The sequence below is a fragment of the Schistocerca cancellata genome, chromosome 4 (assembly GCF_023864275.1).
Source record: "Schistocerca cancellata isolate TAMUIC-IGC-003103 chromosome 4, iqSchCanc2.1, whole genome shotgun sequence".
NCBI classification, from domain to species: Eukaryota; Metazoa; Arthropoda; class Insecta; order Orthoptera; family Acrididae; genus Schistocerca; species Schistocerca cancellata.
The window spans coordinates 712,411,755-712,433,328 of NC_064629.1; the positions used below are offsets into that span (position 1 = coordinate 712,411,755).

Consider the following 21,574-nt stretch of genomic DNA (forward strand, 5'->3'; position numbering starts at 1 on the left):
TTTTTTCTCACCAAATAAGAGAATTAAACTGCATAAACTGATGCCTTTGTGGCATCATTCTGTTCATTATGGCTCCATAATCAAGAAAGAAAAGGGAATGAGGAAGAAGTGAAAAGAAGTTACAAACAATGCACAAAAAATTAATTTAGATGGGTGTGGCAAGAAGAAGAGCAGTGTAAATGGTATATTAATGGCAGAGCCAGATGAGAGGGAGTAGTGGGGGATAGAGACATGCATCTACCCACATGTAAATGACATTCTAATTGTAACTTACGGATCCAAAAGATTATGGAATGTGGTGTGCATTGCATATTTTACTTATTCTTTATTCATCTTTTTTCAAAGTGTTTTTCTCAGTGATACTGCTACAGGTGTTTAGGGTGGGGTGTATAGGAACTGTTAGGGCATCGTATGCTGACATTTATTTTTATTTATTTATAATACAAAGTTTTCCACAGTTGTAGGAGCTTCCAAGCTGACTTAGGTACATTTTAAGTGTTGTGTAGGTGCATGGTAGAAACTGAGGTGAAAACACTAATACTAGCAAACTTTGCTATTTTGAAAGATACACCAAAAATAACTAATTCCAGTGCTTCATTTCTCACCTGTCTCACAGTATCAAAGACATTTTCCTGTAAGACACTACATTTTACGAATGACTCATATTTTCAACTTATTATCACATTTATTCATTAACGTGAAACTTTCATTGTCTTGTTTAATTCATCTTTTTGGAACCATATTAAAATTTAAGATCTTGCCACCCCCAAAAACCTGCCGCCTGGGCAGTGGTATGCTTTGCCCTCAGCCCCCACCCCCAGAACCAAGCGACAAACACACTTCAGAATTACAAACATTCAAAGTTAAATTATAAAACATGATTTTATTGTCTTTTTGGATAGCAGCAATAAGTTCATGTGGATTTCTCCTAAACATGGTAATTAATTTTCATTAAATCTGTGTTACAATGATATTTATAGAACAACCATATAAAACTTCAGGATTACACATACTTTGTCTCAACATGCTGTCATCATTGTAAAATTTGCATTTGTTCTTATAGTTACATTTCAAATATATAAAAACTATGCTCTGAGCTGAATTTTGCCAAATGATGTACTAAAGTATGAAGACTTGTAAAACACATTACCACAAATAAAGCAATTTAATTATTAAATTAATATAGATCGGAAGGCAGTTCTACCTTGTGGTACAATTGGTAACTAACTCCCAAAAGCTTGTCAGTTACCACACAGCCAGCGTGAGCTTTACCAGACCAACAGACTTAAGGTGAGCCACAGCACAGAAAAAAGCCAGTTTTATAAATGTGCAACAGTAGCCATGTTTTATTATTATTATTTTCATTGTTGTTGTTGTTAATTCCCCCTTAAGGCAGTGCTACAATACAATCAATTTTCGTGGTATTTTTTCTGTCTGTTTCTTTTTTCTTTCCAAAAACCCTCATATATTCAGTGTGTTTTTTCTTTCTCTCTTCTGGCCACTTTTTCGCATTTTCTTCTCTTTGGGTGCTTGCTGAAATTTCTGTTTTCTGTATTTTTTCTCTGTATTTTTCCCTGTCTGTCATGTCTTCTGTGGAGAAGTTCAGTTTCTTGAGGTCTTCCACAGTTTCCTTTTCCCAGTTGGTTTTCACTGCACTAGTTATCACACATAAGTTGTGCCCTTACTAAAGAAAGGTAATGTGGAGAGTATTGAAAACTACAGGCTAGTTTCACTACTGTCTACACTGTCAAAAATAATTGAATCGATCATGAAAGACAGACCAATAAGTTAGATGGAGAAACACAACCTTTTCAGCAAAGCAAAATTTGGTTTCTGAAGTGGAAGACATACAATATCAATCTTTACAGAGTTCACTAATGTGATAATTTAAGCTCTTGACAAGGATGACTGTGTTCTAGGCATATTCTGACTTGTACAAGGCTTTTGATGCTGTTGACCATTGTGTAACAAATACTTAGCTTTTAGGGACAAATACTTATTGTCACTTAACATGGAATGAACACCCAAAGATAGTAGCAAAAAGAATGTCATCAGTATGTTATGCTCTTATGGTTCTGTCACAAGTCCATAACAGCCAACATCTTTTGGTGACATCCTATTCCTATGTACTTTCAGTTCTTAGCTATGAGATGCTTTCCTGGGGATCAAATGCACAAAACTTGGAAACAACTATTATTCTGCAGAAAAGGGCCATGAAAATAATAAACAGAATAGTAATCAGGATCATTATAAAGATTTATTTTAAAAAAGTCCTTATTGTGCCAAGTGAGTATATCTACCAAACTGTTGTGCAAATCATGAGAAACATTACTAAGTATTTCATTAATATTTCTATACATAATCACTTAACAAGAGTCAGTCTGGACTTCCATTTACAACAAACAAAATACTCCAAACAGCATTTTTGATCAGTTAAATGACACTACATAATAAACTGACCAAGGAGGTCAAAAAGATTACTAAAATACATCTTTCCAAAAATGCAGCTGAAACCTCTTTCATAATTAATACATGCTGCACAATTAAAGATTATTTAGAGGATTCAGTGCAGTGGTTAGTAATGAAAGGGGACAACTACAACAAACTGTCACCTGCAACCCATGATCTCAATGTAATGCTTTTATAAGAAAATTATATACTAAGATTTATAGTGCATGACAGTAGTGTCTAGTCATTCTCATGAGCTCAGCATCTCACTTATCATAGGGGGATGTTGACTTAATTTTTCAAGCGGATTGAGGGGAAGGCATCAAGATGTGCACGGGGTATAGTTGCATGTTTATGGGCCTGGAGTCAGTTTTCCAAACAGACTGGAGGAAGTGTAAGGGTCACAGCAACATACTCATGGTCCAGGAGTCACAAACAGGTGACCTTAGTGAGTGAAGTGATGCAGTGCAAAACTCTGTTTTACACTGTACATTGAGGTGACAAAAAGTCTTTGGACAATGACATAAACATATACAAGTGGTGGTGGTATTGCTTACTCAAGGTATAAATGGGCAGTGCATTGGCAGAGGTGTCATTTGTAATCAGGTGATTCATGTGAAAAGATTTCTGACAAGAGAATTAACAGACTTTGAATGTGAAATGGTAGTTGGAGCTAGATGCATGGGACATTCCATTTTGGAAATCATTAGCGAATTCAATATTCCAAGATCCACAGTGTCAAGAATGTACCGAGAATACCAAATTTCAGGCACTAACTTCCTCACAGACAACACAATGTGTAAAGTTGTCAGTGTTAACAGACAAGCAACACTGCATGAAATAACAGCAGAGATCAATGTGGGATGTACGATGAACATATCTGTTAGGATAGTGTGGTGTGTCAATGGGCTATGGCACCAGATAACTGACAAAAGTGCCTTTGCTAACAGCATGTCATCACCTGCAGCACCTTTCCATAGGCTTTTGATCATGTTGGTTGCATCTTAGATGACTCACCTCGTCAGATGAGTCGCAATTTCAGTTGGTGAGAGCTGATGGTGGGGTTTGAGTGTGGTAGAGGCCCCACGAAGCCATGGACCCAAAATGTCAACAAGGCACTATTCAAGCTGTCAGTGGCTCCATAATGGTGTGGGCTGTGTTCACATGGACTGGACTGCATCCTGTGGCCCAGCTGAACCCATCATTGACTGGAAATGGTTATGCTCGGCTTCTTGGAGATCATTTACAGCCATTCCTGTATGTCAATGGGTCACAATTGTTTGTGATGGGTTTGAATAACATTCTGGACAGTTCAAGTGAATTATTTGGCCACCCAGATCACCCAACATGAGTCCCATCAACATTTATAGGACATCATAGAGAGGTCACTTCATGCACAACATCCTGTGCTGGCAACAGTTCCACAAATATGGATGGCTATAGAGGCAGCAGGGTTTAGTATTACTGCAGGGGACTTCCAATCACTTGAAGAGTCCATGCCATGTTGAGTTGCTGCACTATGCCTGGCAAAAGGAGGTCCAACATGATATTAGGAGGTACCCCATGACTTTTGCCATCTCAGAGTAAGTTATCTGGTGAAAACTGTGTGTAAATCAAAGAATATTGTAAAAATGGATGAGGAGAGACACTGGCATCATTTTTAAGAAGATATAGTTTACTCTGACAGACCATCCTGGTTTATGTTTTCTGTGGTTTTTCTACATCATTTCAAGCAAATGCCATGGCGGTTCCTTCAGCAAGGCCACAACTGATCACCTGTCATATCCTAGTGAAAATATACTTATTTATTCTAAGTGTATGTATGTTTTGAGCCATTTATTTTTATTGTATTATGATGACGAAACCTATATCATTTTGAGGTGATCCCTGGAAAAATAAATAAATCAAATCACCTGTTTACCCAGTTAATATGAAAAAACAGTAGAAAAAAGTCTAACAGAATTTTATCCAGTAGCCAAGAATTGTGTTCCATGATAACTTTGCCTTGGCAGCAGTGGTTGTCTGTAATGGAGGCACTGACCTACGTAGTGGGGCAATGACACAAGTGTAATAGTTAGCAATATTTGTAGCAACCCAGTGCACCATGGTGTTGGAAAGAACAGCCTAATATTACCATAAATCTCAGGTATTTGTTGGGGAACAATGAACATAGCAGGATACACATTGCATTGTTCAACTATTTCTGTTGACATTCTAGTAACATCAGAGGAATGTACTCCTACAGATAGAAAATGAGTGTGCACACACTCTTCATGTCACCCTATGTACCAATCATTTGTGAGATGTGATTTGGTCTGAAGTGTTGACAACAGACTTTATACAGTTGGTACAACAGGTGATTTGACTTGGAACACAATCTCCCATAATAATGTCTCATAATTATCTATGTGCACAGATGCAGGATAGCAATGTACCTAGTGGAGGTGACACAAGATTCTGAAATTGGTACTGAAGACCATAAATTCATGGATATATGACTCTGTAACAGTGGTCATATAGTGCAACCCATATAGTACGTGCACAAAACTTCATTCATGTGGAACCTCTGCCTGAAATCCTCCTTCTCCTTTTTCACAAATGCGTAACCATTATATCCCAAAGAAATCAGAATGTAATGTTGATACACTGCTTAAGCATAGGAACTACTAACCTGGATGCCTGTGAGGTCTTCCATCACTGTTCACACTTCCTCCAGGACCCTGTATTGCAGTAACTGTAACATCAAATATCTCCCCAGCTGCAATAGTTGGCTTAGTGGGTTTGTATTCGGTGTCATCAAGAACTATACCTGGTCTTGGCCTGTAAACGTTATATGTAAGGTCTGTACCTGAAGAAAAAATCATAATATCATCTTCAACAGGAACACAAACAATGTATGTAAACATTACTGCCATTGCAAAAATTTCTAAGAAAAAGTAATACATGTTCAATATGAATAATTGCAAAGAAAATGAGCATATACACAGAAGGAGAGCCAAATCAATAATATGCCAAAAAATGGTTTTCTGACCACTCTGGATTCTATTAGAGCTAGCAACAAACATATAGAATAGTGGTTAAGATTCAGAAAATGTGGATTCAGACTGATTGCAAACCTATAAAGAGAAAACTACAATATCTCTGTGGGAAAGGTAATACTATAAAAATAAACAGCAGCCAGCAGCAGAAAAAGTGTAAAATATATATATATTAGAGGGAAACATTCCACGTGGGAAAAATATATATCTAAAAACAAAGATGATGTGACTTACCAAACGAAAGCGCTGGCACATCAATAGACACACAAAGAAACACAAACATACACACAAAATTCTAGCTTTCGCAACCAACGGTTGCTTCGTCAGGTTGGTTGCGAAAGCTAGAATTTTGTGTGTATGTTTGTGTGTCTATCGACGTGCCAGCGCTTTTGTTTGGTGAGTCACATCATCTTTGTTTTTATATATATATATATATATATATATATATATATATATTATTTTGTGTGTGTGAGTGTGTGTGTGTGTGTGTGTGTACATTATGACCACCAGGACCTATTGCCATCCAGGCAATAGCAGCATCACCTGGTGAAGAATGACTGCTAGTCAGACACACAGACGGTGCATGTAGTATCAGTGAGCAAGCCGTCTATGTGTAGAAAGGGGAAGTTGCGCAATCTTTCTGAGTCTGACCGAGGGCAGATTGTGATGGCCTGAAGGCTCACATTTCAGAAACTGCACAACTTGTTGGGAGTTCAAGGAGTGCTGTGGTGAGTATCTCCAAAACACAAGTCAAAACCAAGGTGAAACCACGTCCACACATTGTGGGGTTGCGCGGCCACCCACCCCTCATTACAGATGTTGGACATTGCAGGCTGGGCAGACTAGTAAAATAGGACAGGTGGCAAACTGTGTCAGAACTAAGATCAGACTTTCATACTGGGCAGAGTATAAGTGTGTCTGAATACACAGTGCTCCAAACTCTCCTAACGATGGGCCTCCGCAGACAACGACCCACGCATGTGCCAATGTTAACACTGCGACATCGGCAACTTTGGCTGTAATGGGCATGTGACCTTTGGGACCAGACATTGGTGCAGTGGCAGAGTGTCATATGGTCTGATGAATCCTGATGTCTTCTTCATCATGCTAATGGGAGGGCACGAATCTGTCATCATCCAGGGGAACAGCTCCTTGACACCTGTACTGCGAGATGGAAATAAGCTGGCAGTGACTCCATTATACTCTAGGAAACATTTAAATTGGCATCTGTGCATCCAGTGGAGTTTGTGTAAAGCACTATGATGGCCAAGGAGTATTGTACACTGGTTGTAGACCATGTACACCCCTTCACAATGATCACGTTTCCTGATGGCAGTGGCACTTTTCAACAAAACAATGTGCCATGTCACAAGGCCACAAGTGTGAGAGAGTGGTTTGAAGAACACAACGGTTAGTTGCAATTAATGTGCTGGCCCCCAAATTTGCCAGATCTGAACCCAATCGAACACATCTGGGATGTGATATAACATAGTGCCAGAGCTCATTGCCTCCCCTCCCCAGAATTCATGGGAATTAGGTGACTTGTGTATGAAGATACAGTGCCAGCTCCCTCCAGCAATGTACCAAGGCCTCACTGCTTCCATGCCATGACACATCACCCCTGTTAACTGTGCCAGAAGTGGACATACTGGTTTCTAGGTAGGTGGTCATAATGTTCTGGCTGATCAGTGTATATAGTAGAAAAAGTTTTCAAAAACACAAAAGTAATTGTATCGGACCAAAAATAAAAATATACGATCAGCAAAAAGAAAAAGATGACAATACTCAGCTCTCAATTGCAAGAATTTTGAGTACAAAAGGCAGCCAAAGAAATAGACACTTGAAGAAAAAATGTCCTAAACCTGGCAATAGGTAAAGATAATCAGGTCCTAGCAATAAAATTAAATGGAATGAAAATACTGCAGTCTGGTTGGCACTCCAGGTAAGAGACAAATAACACAAATAAGTTAATATGTGAAAAATTAGGAAATAAAAAGGTAATGATAGCAATGCTAAAAGAGAAATCAATGAGAGTTATTTAGAGTGAACAGGAGTTGTATACAAACATTGGTATATGTGTGTCTAAACTCTAATGGTGGAAATTTGTCAACAACATCCCCCCCAACCCCTCTGTTGCCACCTCATTATGACTTGTCTTATGATAACTCACCACTGGCTTATACAGGCTGATTTCACGATGATGTTACAAATTTTCAGAGGGGAGATGTATTAATTTGACATAAGGGGACCTGGTCTGGAAATGACCGAGTCTGAAGTTTTTAATGAAAATTATTGTGATACCGCTGACAGTGGATCACTTCTACAGCAAGTTCTTTGTTTTCCATATTTTGGAAGGAGGTAGTATGGACAAAAACAAGAAAAAATGTTCAGTAAACATGGGCTCTAAAGTGCATACCTTAAGAGCTATGAACCCTTGTTCAGTGGAAGAGATGTGTTTCCCTGTATCTCAGATGACCAAATTGTAAGATATGCTCTTTAGCGCCCATGTATACTGGACTTTTTTTGTAGTTTTGACCCATATTATCTCCTCCCAAAATATGGAAAACAAAGAGCTTGCATTAAAGAGGTCCACTGTCAGAGTTATGAGAATGATTTTTGCTTATAACTTTTGACTTGGTCATCTCCAGACCGGGGTCCTTTACCACTAATTGATACATTTCCCCTTCTCCATCATCTATAAAAGTTTGTAACATCATCATGCATGTCATTTATCAAAATATGCTTTATCTTACTTTGTTTTAACTTTTTCAGCATCTCCCACCTTGTTTTATTTACCTATCTTCCTAGTCCAACCTATCCACCACAGGTTCATATTGGCATCTCTAAACATTTACTATTTTCGGTCTGCCATCCTCCCTTCCCCATTTTCAACACACTCCCACTGTTTTAACATCTCTTCCTAAACTTTCGTTTTTTGTGTAGTTCCATCAAACCCCATCTTCCTCTTCCTTTTTTCACTCTGGCCAATCTAGAAAAATGATAATGCAGGGCATTGGGATGCATGACAAATAGGTCTTAGGGGCCTGGCCAAAATTTATAATGACTTCCTTATTTTTTAGAGCAGCTCTTTGTGCTAAAGCCCACTTATTCATTCTTTCATTATTGTGACGGACACATTTTTATTTCTTTGTTTTTTTGTGTGAATCAACCAATGACGGTTTGGTATTCCTACAGTTCTAATCATTATTACTACACTACTATACTGTATACTTTTCAATCACCAGTATTTTTGTTATTATAGACCCATCACTTGTGATTTTCTGTCTAGTTAAAGACTTCATTCTTTAGGTGTTTTATCTGGTTTGCTACTGTAATTCTCATTATATTTATAGTTGTGATCATTATGATCTGTCCCACTGCAGCACAAACATATTATTATATTAGTGCTGGATCCGGCTATTGTGGCTGAATGGTTCTAGACACTTCAGTTCGGAACTGCGCTGCTGCTACGGTTGCAGGTTCGAATCCTGCCTCGGGCGTAGATGTGTGTACTGTCCTTAGGTTAGTTAGGTTTAAGTAGTTCTAAGCCTAGGGGACTGATGACCTCAGATGTTAAGTCCCATAGTGCTCAGAACCATTTTGAACTAGTGCTGGATCAATATTTTTAGTGTAACATTTTTCACATTTATACCTGCAATCTCATTGTTTCCTTTCTTGGTACACCTTTTCTGTGTTATCAATAGTTGATTTCGCCTAATGTGGTTTTTCAGTAACACACCCTCATAATACCATGCTTCTTTGTCTCTTCTGTCCAATAGTTGTTAAATGAAAAGAAACTGTATTAACTTCTCTTCATTTTTTGTCATTTGCCCAGTGGTTTAGTCAATGATTACTGTCAAAGTTTTTTGTTTAAAGGAAAGTTCTTTGGAAACTGCCTGCGACCTGAACAGGCAGCCAGCAGGTGCTTGTACAATTGGCCATACAGAAGATTTCCTGGCTTCTATTTGCAGTACATAATTCTTCAGTTCCTTTCAGCATTATCTGTGTCATTGGATTTTTCATACACATAAAAATGTCACCTATGTGTGTATATATATTCAACTTTTTATCCTTTCCACTGTAGAAATCTTGATGTCTTTTGAAACTAATCTCATACTTATAGTCAAATTTATTTGCTAGATACAGTTTCTATAAATGGTTCCTTTCTTATCAGGCCAAATTTCTTTGAAAACTTTGAATATATTTTGTAAATCTGAGATCAAGTTACTTATATGTATTAAACAATTGCAATAGCATTACTAATATATTAACTGAGATTAGAAAGTTAATAGGAGAGCTGAACTTTGGTGCATAACTGAACAAAATACAGTAGGCTACATTCTGAAAATTATTCAAATAGAAAGTAAAGAATTAACACAATTAATTCCATTGCCAGAATAATAATGAGACGTGTAATGTGCTTTGAAAGTATTTAGTTGTTCTGACAGAAGACTGAACTCTAACACTTTTTAAAAAGCCATTACATATTATTTACTGCATTTTAGTATTACTGACTTCTAGTTGTAACTTAGTTCAGAAACAATTTCTACACTATCTTTATTGGTCTTCATTTTAAAATACACCCACAATACTTCAACAGATGCAAGCATTTAGTTGTGTTCTAATATTGCATGAAGTCTGGAAGTTTAGATAAGTATTTCCTCAAATATTTAGTATATTTTCTCATATAAAATGCACCTGCAATGTGACACAACAAGCAAATTGCAGATAAAGAAATAATCTGACAATTACATTGGAGAGGTGAGAAGGACTATATTTTTTTCTATTATTAAGATGTTTGTCATAAACACTAATAAGTCACATGGACTGAAATTTAACATGAAATTAAACGGGAATTTATCACATTAGGTAGATATAAAAAAGTAAGTTAAAGGGAACTTATGAGCAGAATGAGTTGTGACAGTTCAACAGACACAAAATGACATAACGATTTTTACATCCCTAATCACACTACACACATATTTTTAAATACAAAACCTCAATATTCAAAGTTTGTGAGTAAGTCAATAGACAGTACGAATTCTATGTCAGTTAACATTTTTTAAAATATATCTAAAGCTACACTTATATTTCAAGGAAACATTTATATAAACAACATGAAAATGTAAACAGATTACTAGGAAGGACTGAGAAGAAAATTACTTCAATGTATCAAGAGCACTGTGACCACAAATGATACAATACAACATTAAAATGCTATGCAACAAACATACTGACCTGTTGACTGTGATGCAGTATGGAAATTTGTTGCTGAATCAGGAAGTTTTGCTGTGTGAATCTGATGTATTGGCCATTCATGCATTGATGATTCTAGAACTGGCTCTGCTACTCCAACGCCAAGTGCTTCTGTTGGAGAGATAGCTGTTGTTGTTTCTGGAAGTGTCACTGAAGTTCGTCTTGGAACAGTAATTTTTTCTGTTGATGTTGTTTTTGGCAAAGTGGTCTTTGGTGTGCTCTGCTTTGGTGTAGTGGGTTTCATGGTTGTTGATTTTGTTGGTGGTGCTTTCGATGTAGATACTTTATCAACAACAGTCTTGGGTGTTGTTGCTTTAGTGGAAACAGTTGTAGTTGTTGTCTCATTTACTGTTTCAGCTGCTGAAGTAGTAGGCAGTGATGGTTTTTCAGCATCTGCTATAGCTGATGTGGGAAAAGTTTCATGTTTGAGGGAGGTATTTGATGGAGCAAGTGAGTTGTTATTTGCTGATGAAGCTGTTTCTGTTTGTACTGTTTCCTTCTCGTTCTTCTGTGAACTCCCACTTTTATGGTCATGTAATACGTTTCCAGGGTCTGTTTCAGCTCCTGATGCATCCACACTGTCATTTTTACTTGGTGATTTAATGTCGGTAATCTCTTTGACAGAGGTAGAGAAACTTGCTGTTGTCATCACTGTGACTGGTGGAGAATGTGACAGTTCTGAGTCACCATAACTATCAGAGAAATCTGTGGAATATATTTGCTCTTTAGGAGGTTCCATATCTGAAATGAAATTTGTAATAATTAGAAAATGTTATACAAAGTTATGTAATTTGTTTGTTTTTATTCTATATTTTCTATTTTTAATGCAACACCATCCACTATGGAAACATCGGCATAAAACACAAACACAAACACAAATGTGTCACTTAGTATAATTCATACTGTAAGCCAGACTTTATTAAAAAGCATTCATGCAGGTCAGAACTACAATTCACAAAATTTTGTGTAATTTTATTGACACATTATTCAGTTTAATTTAATAGCTTAATCTCTTTGCAGAAATTAAATTTAGCTACTTCACCTTTGCTAAAATTGATTAGATCCTTCATGAAACTGATTCTGCCAATCAGAAGAATGAATAACATCAAAATATGCTAATTTTGTCATTGTGACATTAGAAAACATGTTACAGAAGACCCTCTTTCTCCTAAGAGAGTTTTTATTTACAACACAAATGAATATCAGCGAAACATCTCTATCATTATATGATGTTAAATACTCTCTTCTATCTGTCATGCATTCTCTGCTATTCTCCTCTCATTACTTATATTTATTTTTAGTTACATTCTCCAGTCTCCACCTGTTTTGCATACTTGGTATCACACATGTACAGCCACTTGGTACAGAATTGTTTCTTCTCCATATCAGACACAGCCATGCACATGCGCGAGTGCGTGCGCGCGCGCTCACACACACACACACACACACACACACACACACACACACACTGTAATACTTCCATGAGACATTCTATAAAGCATATCATATGAGACCAAGGAAACTACACATGCTAAACCATGACAATTTCAAGTGACGAACCAAATACTCCAATGATTCCAGACAAAGCTGAAGCAACAAGGAGAGGATCTCCATCAAGTTTAGTTGCAGTGCCCCAAGTTACACCTTCAAAAATCACAGCTTAAACATCTAGTCACTTCACTTCAACTCACCCCACACACAACCAAAAAGGACCACAATGTTTGTTATGGAGAGTGATTCCTGAGAAATGTTAAATTCATCCTGTAAAATATCACACTGGAAAGAAAACCACAACAGTAAAGTGTAATGAATGGTATTTCATGAGTAACTGTTAAACACAAGGTAGGCCTAAGGAACCAAGTAAGTAAGCGATCATCAAAATTTAGGCTCCTTTACCAAAATGTGCAGGCCCTATCAAATAAAGTTTATGAGATGGAAATACTGTTACCATATGAATTAAAAGAAGTGTCAGTTATATCTGTTAGTGAACAATAGTTAACTTACAAGGATAGAGTGCTGCTCTTGGAGAAACCTGCATGTACGTTAGAAAAGACATCAAACACTGTTGCTTAAAGTTCACTGATCAGCTGGGGGAAAGAGTATTACTTCCAAATTTCTACTACAGAATTGACTAATTTAAATGAAATTATTATTTGTACATATAGAAGCCCAGATGGAAACATAACTACTTTCCTCAAAATTCTTGAGTAGGCATTTAACAGTATAAAAGTGTTTAGTAAAACAACTATCATGTGTGTTGACTTTAACATAGATTTCAACAAGAACTAAAAGGACAGATTAAACATTGCAGCCTTATGAGAAATTTACAACATACACACAACCATTAACTCCCCTACTAGAGTCATCGAGCAGTACTCTAGATCAGGTACTAATAAAAACAAACATTTAAACGAAACTGAAAATATGAATAGGTTTCGGTGATCATTAAGCACAATTTATTGAACTCCCACAAGCAAAACTTAGAATTCCTCAGGCACTAACTGAAAACAGAAACATGGAATATACAGTTGTATGACTCTAGTAGGGGAGTTAATGGTTGTGTATATGTTGTAAGTAAAAAACATGTAAAAAATCTGACATATTCATGGAAATATTCTCGCATGATTTCAGTATTTCTTTTCCAGTTAAAAACCAAAGATTCAAAACTAATAAAAGAAATGTTTCCTGTCTAACAACAGGTATTGAAATATCTTGAACTGAAAGAAGGAGACTTAATGAAATTTCAAAAACATAAAATGTTACTGAAGAATTTCTGGTGTCTTTCAAGAATTATAAGAGTGCTTCATGAAGTCATAAAAGAATGTGGGAGACAGTCGAATATCAAGGACCCCTCCCCAATAATAAATAAACAAAAATTTATATGTAAACCTCCAGCTAGACCAAGACAGCAAACAAGCTTTTAATACATACTTTCCAAATATTAGAGAACAGTTAATCTGTGGTATGAAATTTTCCAATAAAAATTCTACCACATCACTAGCAAATCTAAATAGAAACCCTGACCCCCTATTTCTTCCCCCAACCAACCTTAAAGAAATTATACTAGCAATTAGTAAGTCAAGAACAAAATTTGTATGGATGAAATTCTGGATTATGTCATTAAAAATCCATGTGGCCTTATTTCACTACCATTAGACCACCTTTTCAACAGTTCATTCACAACTTGAATCTTTCCTTCCTGCTTAAAGATAGTGAAACTCAAGCCACTGTTCAAAATGGGCAAGAAAGAAGACATAACCAATTATAGACCTGTTACTTTGCTATCCGTATTTTAAAAAATACTAGAAAAAATTTTTCGTAACAGGTTGTTAGATTGTCTAGAAAAGTGCAATATAGTATCCACTGCTCAATGTGGTTTCCGGAAAGGCTGATCAACAGAAACAGCAATATTTGAATTTCTAAGTGAAGTGCTCCAAAAACTTGATAATGGAGGAAAATGGACTGGCATATGCCTTGATCTGCCTAAGGCCTTTGACATCACACATCACATCCTATTGTTTCAGAAACTTGATAGTATTCGTATCAGAGGTACACCTAACAACTGGCTTATATCATATGTTACTGGCCACAAGCAAGTAGTAGAAATACAGCCTTAAGAAGATAATAAACCAACCAGACACTATTTTGATTACAAGTAAGTAAAGCATCATGTACCAGAGACCTCAGTGCTGGGTCCAGCAAAACAGAGTCATAGCACTATCCAGTTTGCAGATGGCACAAGCATTTTAGTCAGTGGGAAGATAGCAGAAACAAACTAATGATAAATAAAAGTAGAACAATAGCATTAAATTTGCATATTGTCAGGAGAAACTGTGAAGAGGATATAAAAATTCAATTATCAGAGACAGATATTACAAGTGTAGCTAATACTAAATTTCTAGGGATCTAGCTCCAAGATAACCTTATATAGGATACTCAAATGACCTGAAAAGAACATTAATACTAACTCAATAATTTTTACAGGTGACACAGTTGTCTACAATGAAGCACTGTCTGAAAAAGCTGCATGAATATCCAGTCAGATTTTGTTAAGATTTTAGAGTGGTGCAAAGACTGGCAACTTGCTTTAAAAGTTCAGGAATGTAAAAGTATGAATTTTCCTAAATGCACAAGCATAATAACCTACTACTAAAATATTGGTGAATCACAGGTGTAATCAGTTAACTCATACAAAAACCTGGTTGTAATAATTTGTGAGTATTTAGAGCTGAGTAATCACATAGGTTCAGTTGTAGACCAAGCAGGAGGCAGACATGGGTTCACTGGCAAGATACTTGGAAATGCAGACAGTTTATAAGTAACAGTGTTTACATAACACTCATATAACCTATCCTAGAATATTGCTCAAGTGTGTGGGATTCATACGAAATAGGAGTAAGAGTGACTGGAAGTTATCTGTATGCATGCAACAGGTTTAGATGAACTCAAGTTAATTATGAGATGTCCTTACCAGCCAACCAATTCCACCATGACAGTTTTAAAATAATTCAAATGAACTCTACACTCAGTAGTGTGAAAATATGCAGACCATGCAATATTAAGAACTGTTTGGAACATTGTCCATGCAAAAATCTGAGGTCGGTAAAACTGTAACAAAATTATCTCCATTAAAGCACTCTTGACCACACGTAAGTTATTTACTTATTCAGTGACTGGTTTTGATCTCATATAGGATCATCATCAGACCATTTTATTCCATGCTGATAGCATGAGATAGTGGCATGGAGCAGGCTGCTCTGGAGAGGCATAAAGACCACTGCTCACACTTACACCTGATTAAGACAATTTTTATAGAAATAATTTTATAATGCAATGTTAATTGGAGGTGATTTTAACCTACTAATATAGACTGGTACTTCCATGGATTCACTGCAGGTGGTACCAGTAGATAGTCTTATGAAGCAGTTTTGAAATTGTTTTCTGAAAAGTGTCTTGAGCAGCTAGTTTAACAGCCCACAAGCAATGGACATATTTTAGACATTGTAGCTTCAAATAGACCTAAACTTTTGTCAGTGATGATACAGAGACAGAGATTAGGATCATAATGCCATTACAGTGATGTCAGTTACTAAAGTTAATAAATCCATCAAGAAGGCTACGAGAGAATTTTTGATAGAAAGAGCAGATAAGTAGTTGATAGGGTTCCATTTAGAAAATGAATGGACATAATTTAGTTCCAGTATGATCGACATAGAACATTGGTAGCCAACCTGGGGGGTAATTACCCCCTGAGGGGTAAAATGAAATTTTCTGGGGAGTAAATACAGGGAGGATTTGCTTATTATTCAGTCATGAAACTAAACTGTTTTAAATAATCAACATCACTACCTCATTAGACAAATAATTTTTAGACAGAAGGCCACAGCCCATGTATTAATGAAGTTATTTGAAATTTGCACACAGTTAGTAATGAAAAATAGCCACAGCCTGCCACTTGCTTGGCACAGCACATTCATCATTCTTCGCTCCATTGAGTTATGGGCTCACTCATGGTTTTTCTTCTATTGGTCAGTCATTCGCATGCCAATCAAGTCAACAAACACATAAAATGACTGCATGGCTGGTGCCTCTGATTTCACTATATTCTCAACATATTTTAGACTGTCAGAAGCAAATGAGTGAAAGTTTCCCTATTTATTTGGCACCTATTAGGTAAGAAATTGCTACATTGAAGCATTAGTCTTTGTTTACTATTGAACTTAAATAGCTGAGTAGATAGGATATAAGTAAGTGTGCAATTTCATTTTTTATTTGTAAATGTGATGCCATAATCAGTAGTCATAAAATGATCACCATAAATGATGTACACCCCTACAATCTAAAAATTTCACTGTAAGGACAAAACTGAATTTGAGATGTGTTTCAGATGTGCTGATTAAAGTTGCTGACACAAGTCTGTGATTAGAAACATGACTATATAATGGTGGCTGCAAGTTTGTGAAATCAAGCAAATTTATGTGAGGAAAATCCTTATAAAAATCTATGAGACATATTCTGTCACAAGTGACATACCATTTTGTGCCCCCCCTCCCCCTCCCCAGTTTGTTTTTCCACACAAGCAATGTATCATTTGCAACCATGCTGTCTCATGTATCAATGTTTAAACAGACTGTAAATCCTGCCCTGAAGAAGTATATGCAGAGAAAGTGGATGAAGGATGGAAAAAAACACTGTGGTTTAATGAGAAAATTGGGAAAAGTAGAAACTGTTGCACTCTGAGTTCAAAAAAGAATGTGGAAATGATGACAGGCAAAAGTTACTAGAAATTCATGTGGCTGTAAGAAGATTTGTGTGCAAAGCCTACAACAATTACCACCATCATACCTTGGCAAAAAATCTTGATGTGAGGCTGAGAAAATTCTGATCCTATGTAAAATTGCAAAGCAGGTCAAAGGCTTCCATCCAGTCACTCACTGACTAATCTGGTGTACAATCAAGAACAGAAAAAGAAAAGCTGAAGTTTAGAAACCATTCATGCAAGAGAATCATACAACATACTGTTGTTCGACATCTATACAGATTCCCATATGGAGGACATAGTAATAGGTATCCCTGACATTAGGAAGTAACTGAAAGAGTTAAAAAAAGTAAATCACCAGGTCTGGATGGAATATCATTTTAGTTTCAGAAAGGCAAATTGTCAGCTTCAGATTATTATGAGAATTTTATGAAAGAGTGGTTTATCTGTAAACGAGATCTCATACAGAACACTAGTGCGACTCATTCTTGAGTACTGCTCAAGTGTTTGGGATCCCCACCAGGTCAGATTAAAGGAAGAGATCGAATAAATTCATAGACAGGCTTCTAGACTTGCTACAGGTAGGTTTGATCAACACATGACTATTACGGAGATGCTTCATGAATCCCTCGAGGGAAGATGACATTATTTTCATGGAACACTACTGAGAAAATTTAGACACTGATTACAGAATGATTCTACTGTCACCAATGCACATTTTGTGTGAGGACCATGAAGACAAAGCAAAATTAGGACTCGTATGGAGGCATGTAGATAGTTATTTTTCCCTTCCTCTATTTGTGAGTAGAACAGGAAAGGAAATGAGTAGTAGTGATACAAGGTACACTATGCCAAGCACCATATGGTGACTTCTGGAGTATGTATGTAGATGCAGATGTAGAATTGGGAGGCACCCTCTACCGTGCACATCACAGTGGTCTGCGAATTATGGTTGGAAAGATATACGTGTAAATCACTGAGCATATCTGCATGTATTATGGTTCCTCAAGTTGCTTTTTCACAGCAGATGGCATTTTGCAGTTAGCTTTCCACTGTCTTATATTGGAGACCCCAATACAGTTGGAGAAGCTGACCATAGAAGGATTAGTGAATAAAGACCAGGTTAGTCTTTTTCTAGGGGACTGTATTGATTATTATTGATTGCTGCCATGTGACTTTTAGCCACATTCCACCACTGCAGTGCTGCAGTGTGAGTCACTGAATGATTCATGACATTATGCAGCAGTGGGACTTTGCTTCTCTTTCATGATTCACGATGTTATGCAGCAGTGGGACCTTATTTCTTTTTCAGTCAGGAACTGTGTTCTAGTGCCATAATGTTAATGCGAAATTGGTAGTTGAAACAGAATTCACATCTGCATTAGTTTATTTATTGGTAGTTTGTTACAAACATGTGGCAGTCTGATGGAAGTAGAAATCAACTAGTCACAGTATACCAAGCCAATTCATTGTCTCTAATTCACACCCTGTCTGCAGCAAGGCATCATATGATTAAAAAAGCTTTCTTGCAAACTGGGATTCTGTCTGTATGGCTTAAACCTTACTATGGATTTACTGTTTCCACCTTAATTTTGGACAGCCAATTAGAACATAGCCACTTGACAAATAATAATTTCAGTATAATCACTTCAGCATATCAATGGAACATACCTGATGTGCAAATACAATTTTAATTTGCAACTCCTTTAGGGTGTTGTAATTTTCTCCCTTCCCTTTATGATCATTGTCTGTAACTTTTGCACAGGAATCCTCTGCAAATGTAGCCAGTTTGTTCCAGATGATTAAAAAAGTTTTCTATGCTAGGTTTTTAGTGAGCTGTTATTACTTATGTCAGCTTAAAGTACTTTTGTTTCTCTGCTGTATTTTCCCTGTACCATAAAGCAGTATCCCAGAGTTCCAGAAACCACTTTCTTATGTAGCTGTTACCAAGATTGCTTTTTCTATCCTGATGGGCACACAGCAGAAATCAGTACTGAAGTCTGTAAGAATGAGCTTCCTTCTTTCTTGTCTGACATAACTGTGATAATGTCTTACTTGTTTGCCATGACAAATGTAATTATTGAATCTCCATCCGAAGAAAAACCTGCTGGTCCTGCCTGAGATTGTTATTAGCATATGGAAATGCCTAACTAAATTGTGCTTAGCTTACCTGGCCAAACAGAAGTGTGGCCTGGAGGTGGAGGCCGCATGCCCCAGCTGGTGATGGCACTAGTTACAGGCACAACTTGTTCTGGGAGAGGTACACCTGTCACATAGGGGGGACTCACCATTGGCATACTGCCATTCCCTGCAATGCAATATAAACTCATAAACAAAAATATATATAAAATTTAAAAAACTCCTATCAAATAAGCTTTTCCCTTATTGCAAACAATGGTTATTCAATAATATTTCAAGCAGCATGTTTATAATAAAATCTGCACACTGATGGGTAAGTAACACCATGTTTTTCAAAAAATGATGACACAAGACTATAAAATGACATTTATTACAGAATAATATATTCTCACTCCTCCATCTGTTGATATACTACAAGGAACATCACAAAAGAGAGATAATTGTTATTATTTGGTCTTATTGTGATATCCTGAAGATTTGTAAGAAGTTAAGTACAAGGGCTGTGGTATCAGAAATGCTGTACTGGTGTGACAATGTGTAAAAGAAATATGATGGAACAGAGCAATAATTAGTTTGGGGGCTGTGGTGTGGAAGTGAGAAGACATATGTAAACATACAAGGAATGTAAAAGAAAGGTTTAAGCACATTTAATAATAAAGGAGTTATGACAATGATATGGCTAAGTACTGAGTGAAGAAGACATTTTCTGAATGCTCAGCATCACTTTCAGCCTTATATAAATGCATGTCAACTGCTCAATACCTCACTCATTTATGTGATAAATGATTACCATTAATATATCTACAAAAGGAATGACAACTGCATGAATAGTAAACAGACAAGAGAGGAAAAGAAAACAATGAAGGGTAAGGGTTGAAAAACATCAGAAATTTTAGTAACAATTATTAATGGTAATTATATTGGTTTCAAATAAATATCAGCATTTTTACCATGCTTGGAGTTCAAACTGACGCTACAGAATTAATTTCATAAGTGCAGACTAAGTGTGAGACATGCTGAATAGTTGACATGTCTGGTGAAAAGCCACCTACAAATGGTAGGCCTGTATCTTATGAATGATTAGGTCATGAAAGAAATGGTTTCTGTCATACAAATAGGAGTTATAGAAGGTGCTTTCCAATGTGTAAACAAGCATTCTATCTATGGGATACATCTTGATGTGATGGAAACTGGTGAGGTAGAAGCATATTATCTTCTGTGATAATCTATACTTGTAAATAACTTCAGATTAGATTAGATTAGATTAATACTAGTTCCATGGATCATGAATACGATATTTCGTAATGATGTGGAATGAGTCAAATTTTCCAATACATGACATAATTAAGTTAATTTAACAACATACTTAAGTTAATATAACAACTTTTTCATTTTTTGTGTTTTTTATTTTTTTAATTTTTTTTTTAAATTTATATCTAAAAATTCCTCTATGGAGTAGAAGGAGTTGTCATTCAGAAATTCTTTTAATTTCTTCTTAAATACTTGTTGGTTATCTGTCAGACTTTTGATACTATTTGGTAAGTAACCAAAGACTTTAGTGCCAGTATAATTCACCCCTTTCTGTGCCAAAGTTAGATTTAGTCTTGAATAGTGAAGATCATCCTTTCTCCTAGTATTGTAGTTATGCGCACTGCTATTACTTTTGAATTGGGTTTGGTTGTTAATAACAAATTTCATAAGAGAGTATATATACTGAGAAGGTACTGTGAATATCCCTAGATCCTTAAAAAAAATGTCTGCAGGATGATCTTGGGTGGACTCCACCTATTATTCTGATTACACACTTTTGTGCAATAAATACTTTATTCCTCAGTGATGAATTACCCCAAAATATGATGCCATATGAAAGCAATGAGTGAAAATAGGCGTAGTAAGCTAATTTACTAAGATGTTTATCACCAAAATTTGCAATGACCCTTATTGCTGAACTCAAACGTTTCAGCAGATCATCAATGTGTTTCTTCCAATTTAATCTCTCATCAATGGACACACCTAAAAATTTGGAATATTCTACCTTAGCTATATGCTTCTGATTAAGGTCTATATTTATTAATGGCGTCATACCATTCACTGTACGGAACTGTATGTACTGTGTCCTATCAAAATTCAGTGAGGGTCGGTTTACAAGGAACCACTTAGTAATTTTCTGAAAGACAGTATTGACAATTTCATCAGTTAATTCTTGTTTGCCAGGTGTGATTACTATACTTGTATCATCAGCAAAGAGAACTAACTTTGCCTCTTCATGAATATAGAATGGCAAGTCATTAATATATATTAAGAACAACAAAGGACCCAAGACTGACCCTTGTGGAACCCCATTCTTGATAGTTCCCCAGTTTGAGGAATGTGCTGATCTTTGCATATTATGAGAACTACTTATTTCAACTTTCTGCACTCTTCCAGTTAGGTA

General features: G+C 36.4%; 1 protein-coding gene across 2 annotated transcripts in view; it reads right to left on the bottom strand.

Annotated features, from left to right (window-relative positions):
• LOC126183854 (mucin-5AC-like) overlaps nucleotides 1-21,574 on the bottom strand; it is a 282,254-nt gene that overhangs the window by 53,328 nt on the left and 207,352 nt on the right. For both annotated transcript variants that reach the window (XM_049926143.1, XM_049926142.1), the window contains exons 4-6: nucleotides 19,172-19,309; nucleotides 10,725-11,483; nucleotides 5,120-5,296 (exon numbers count right to left, since the gene is read on the bottom strand). In XM_049926143.1, coding sequence (XP_049782100.1) covers nucleotides 5,120-5,296; nucleotides 10,725-11,483; nucleotides 19,172-19,309 — 1,074 coding nt within the window. The remainder of the gene's footprint in view (nucleotides 1-5,119; nucleotides 5,297-10,724; nucleotides 11,484-19,171; nucleotides 19,310-21,574) is intronic.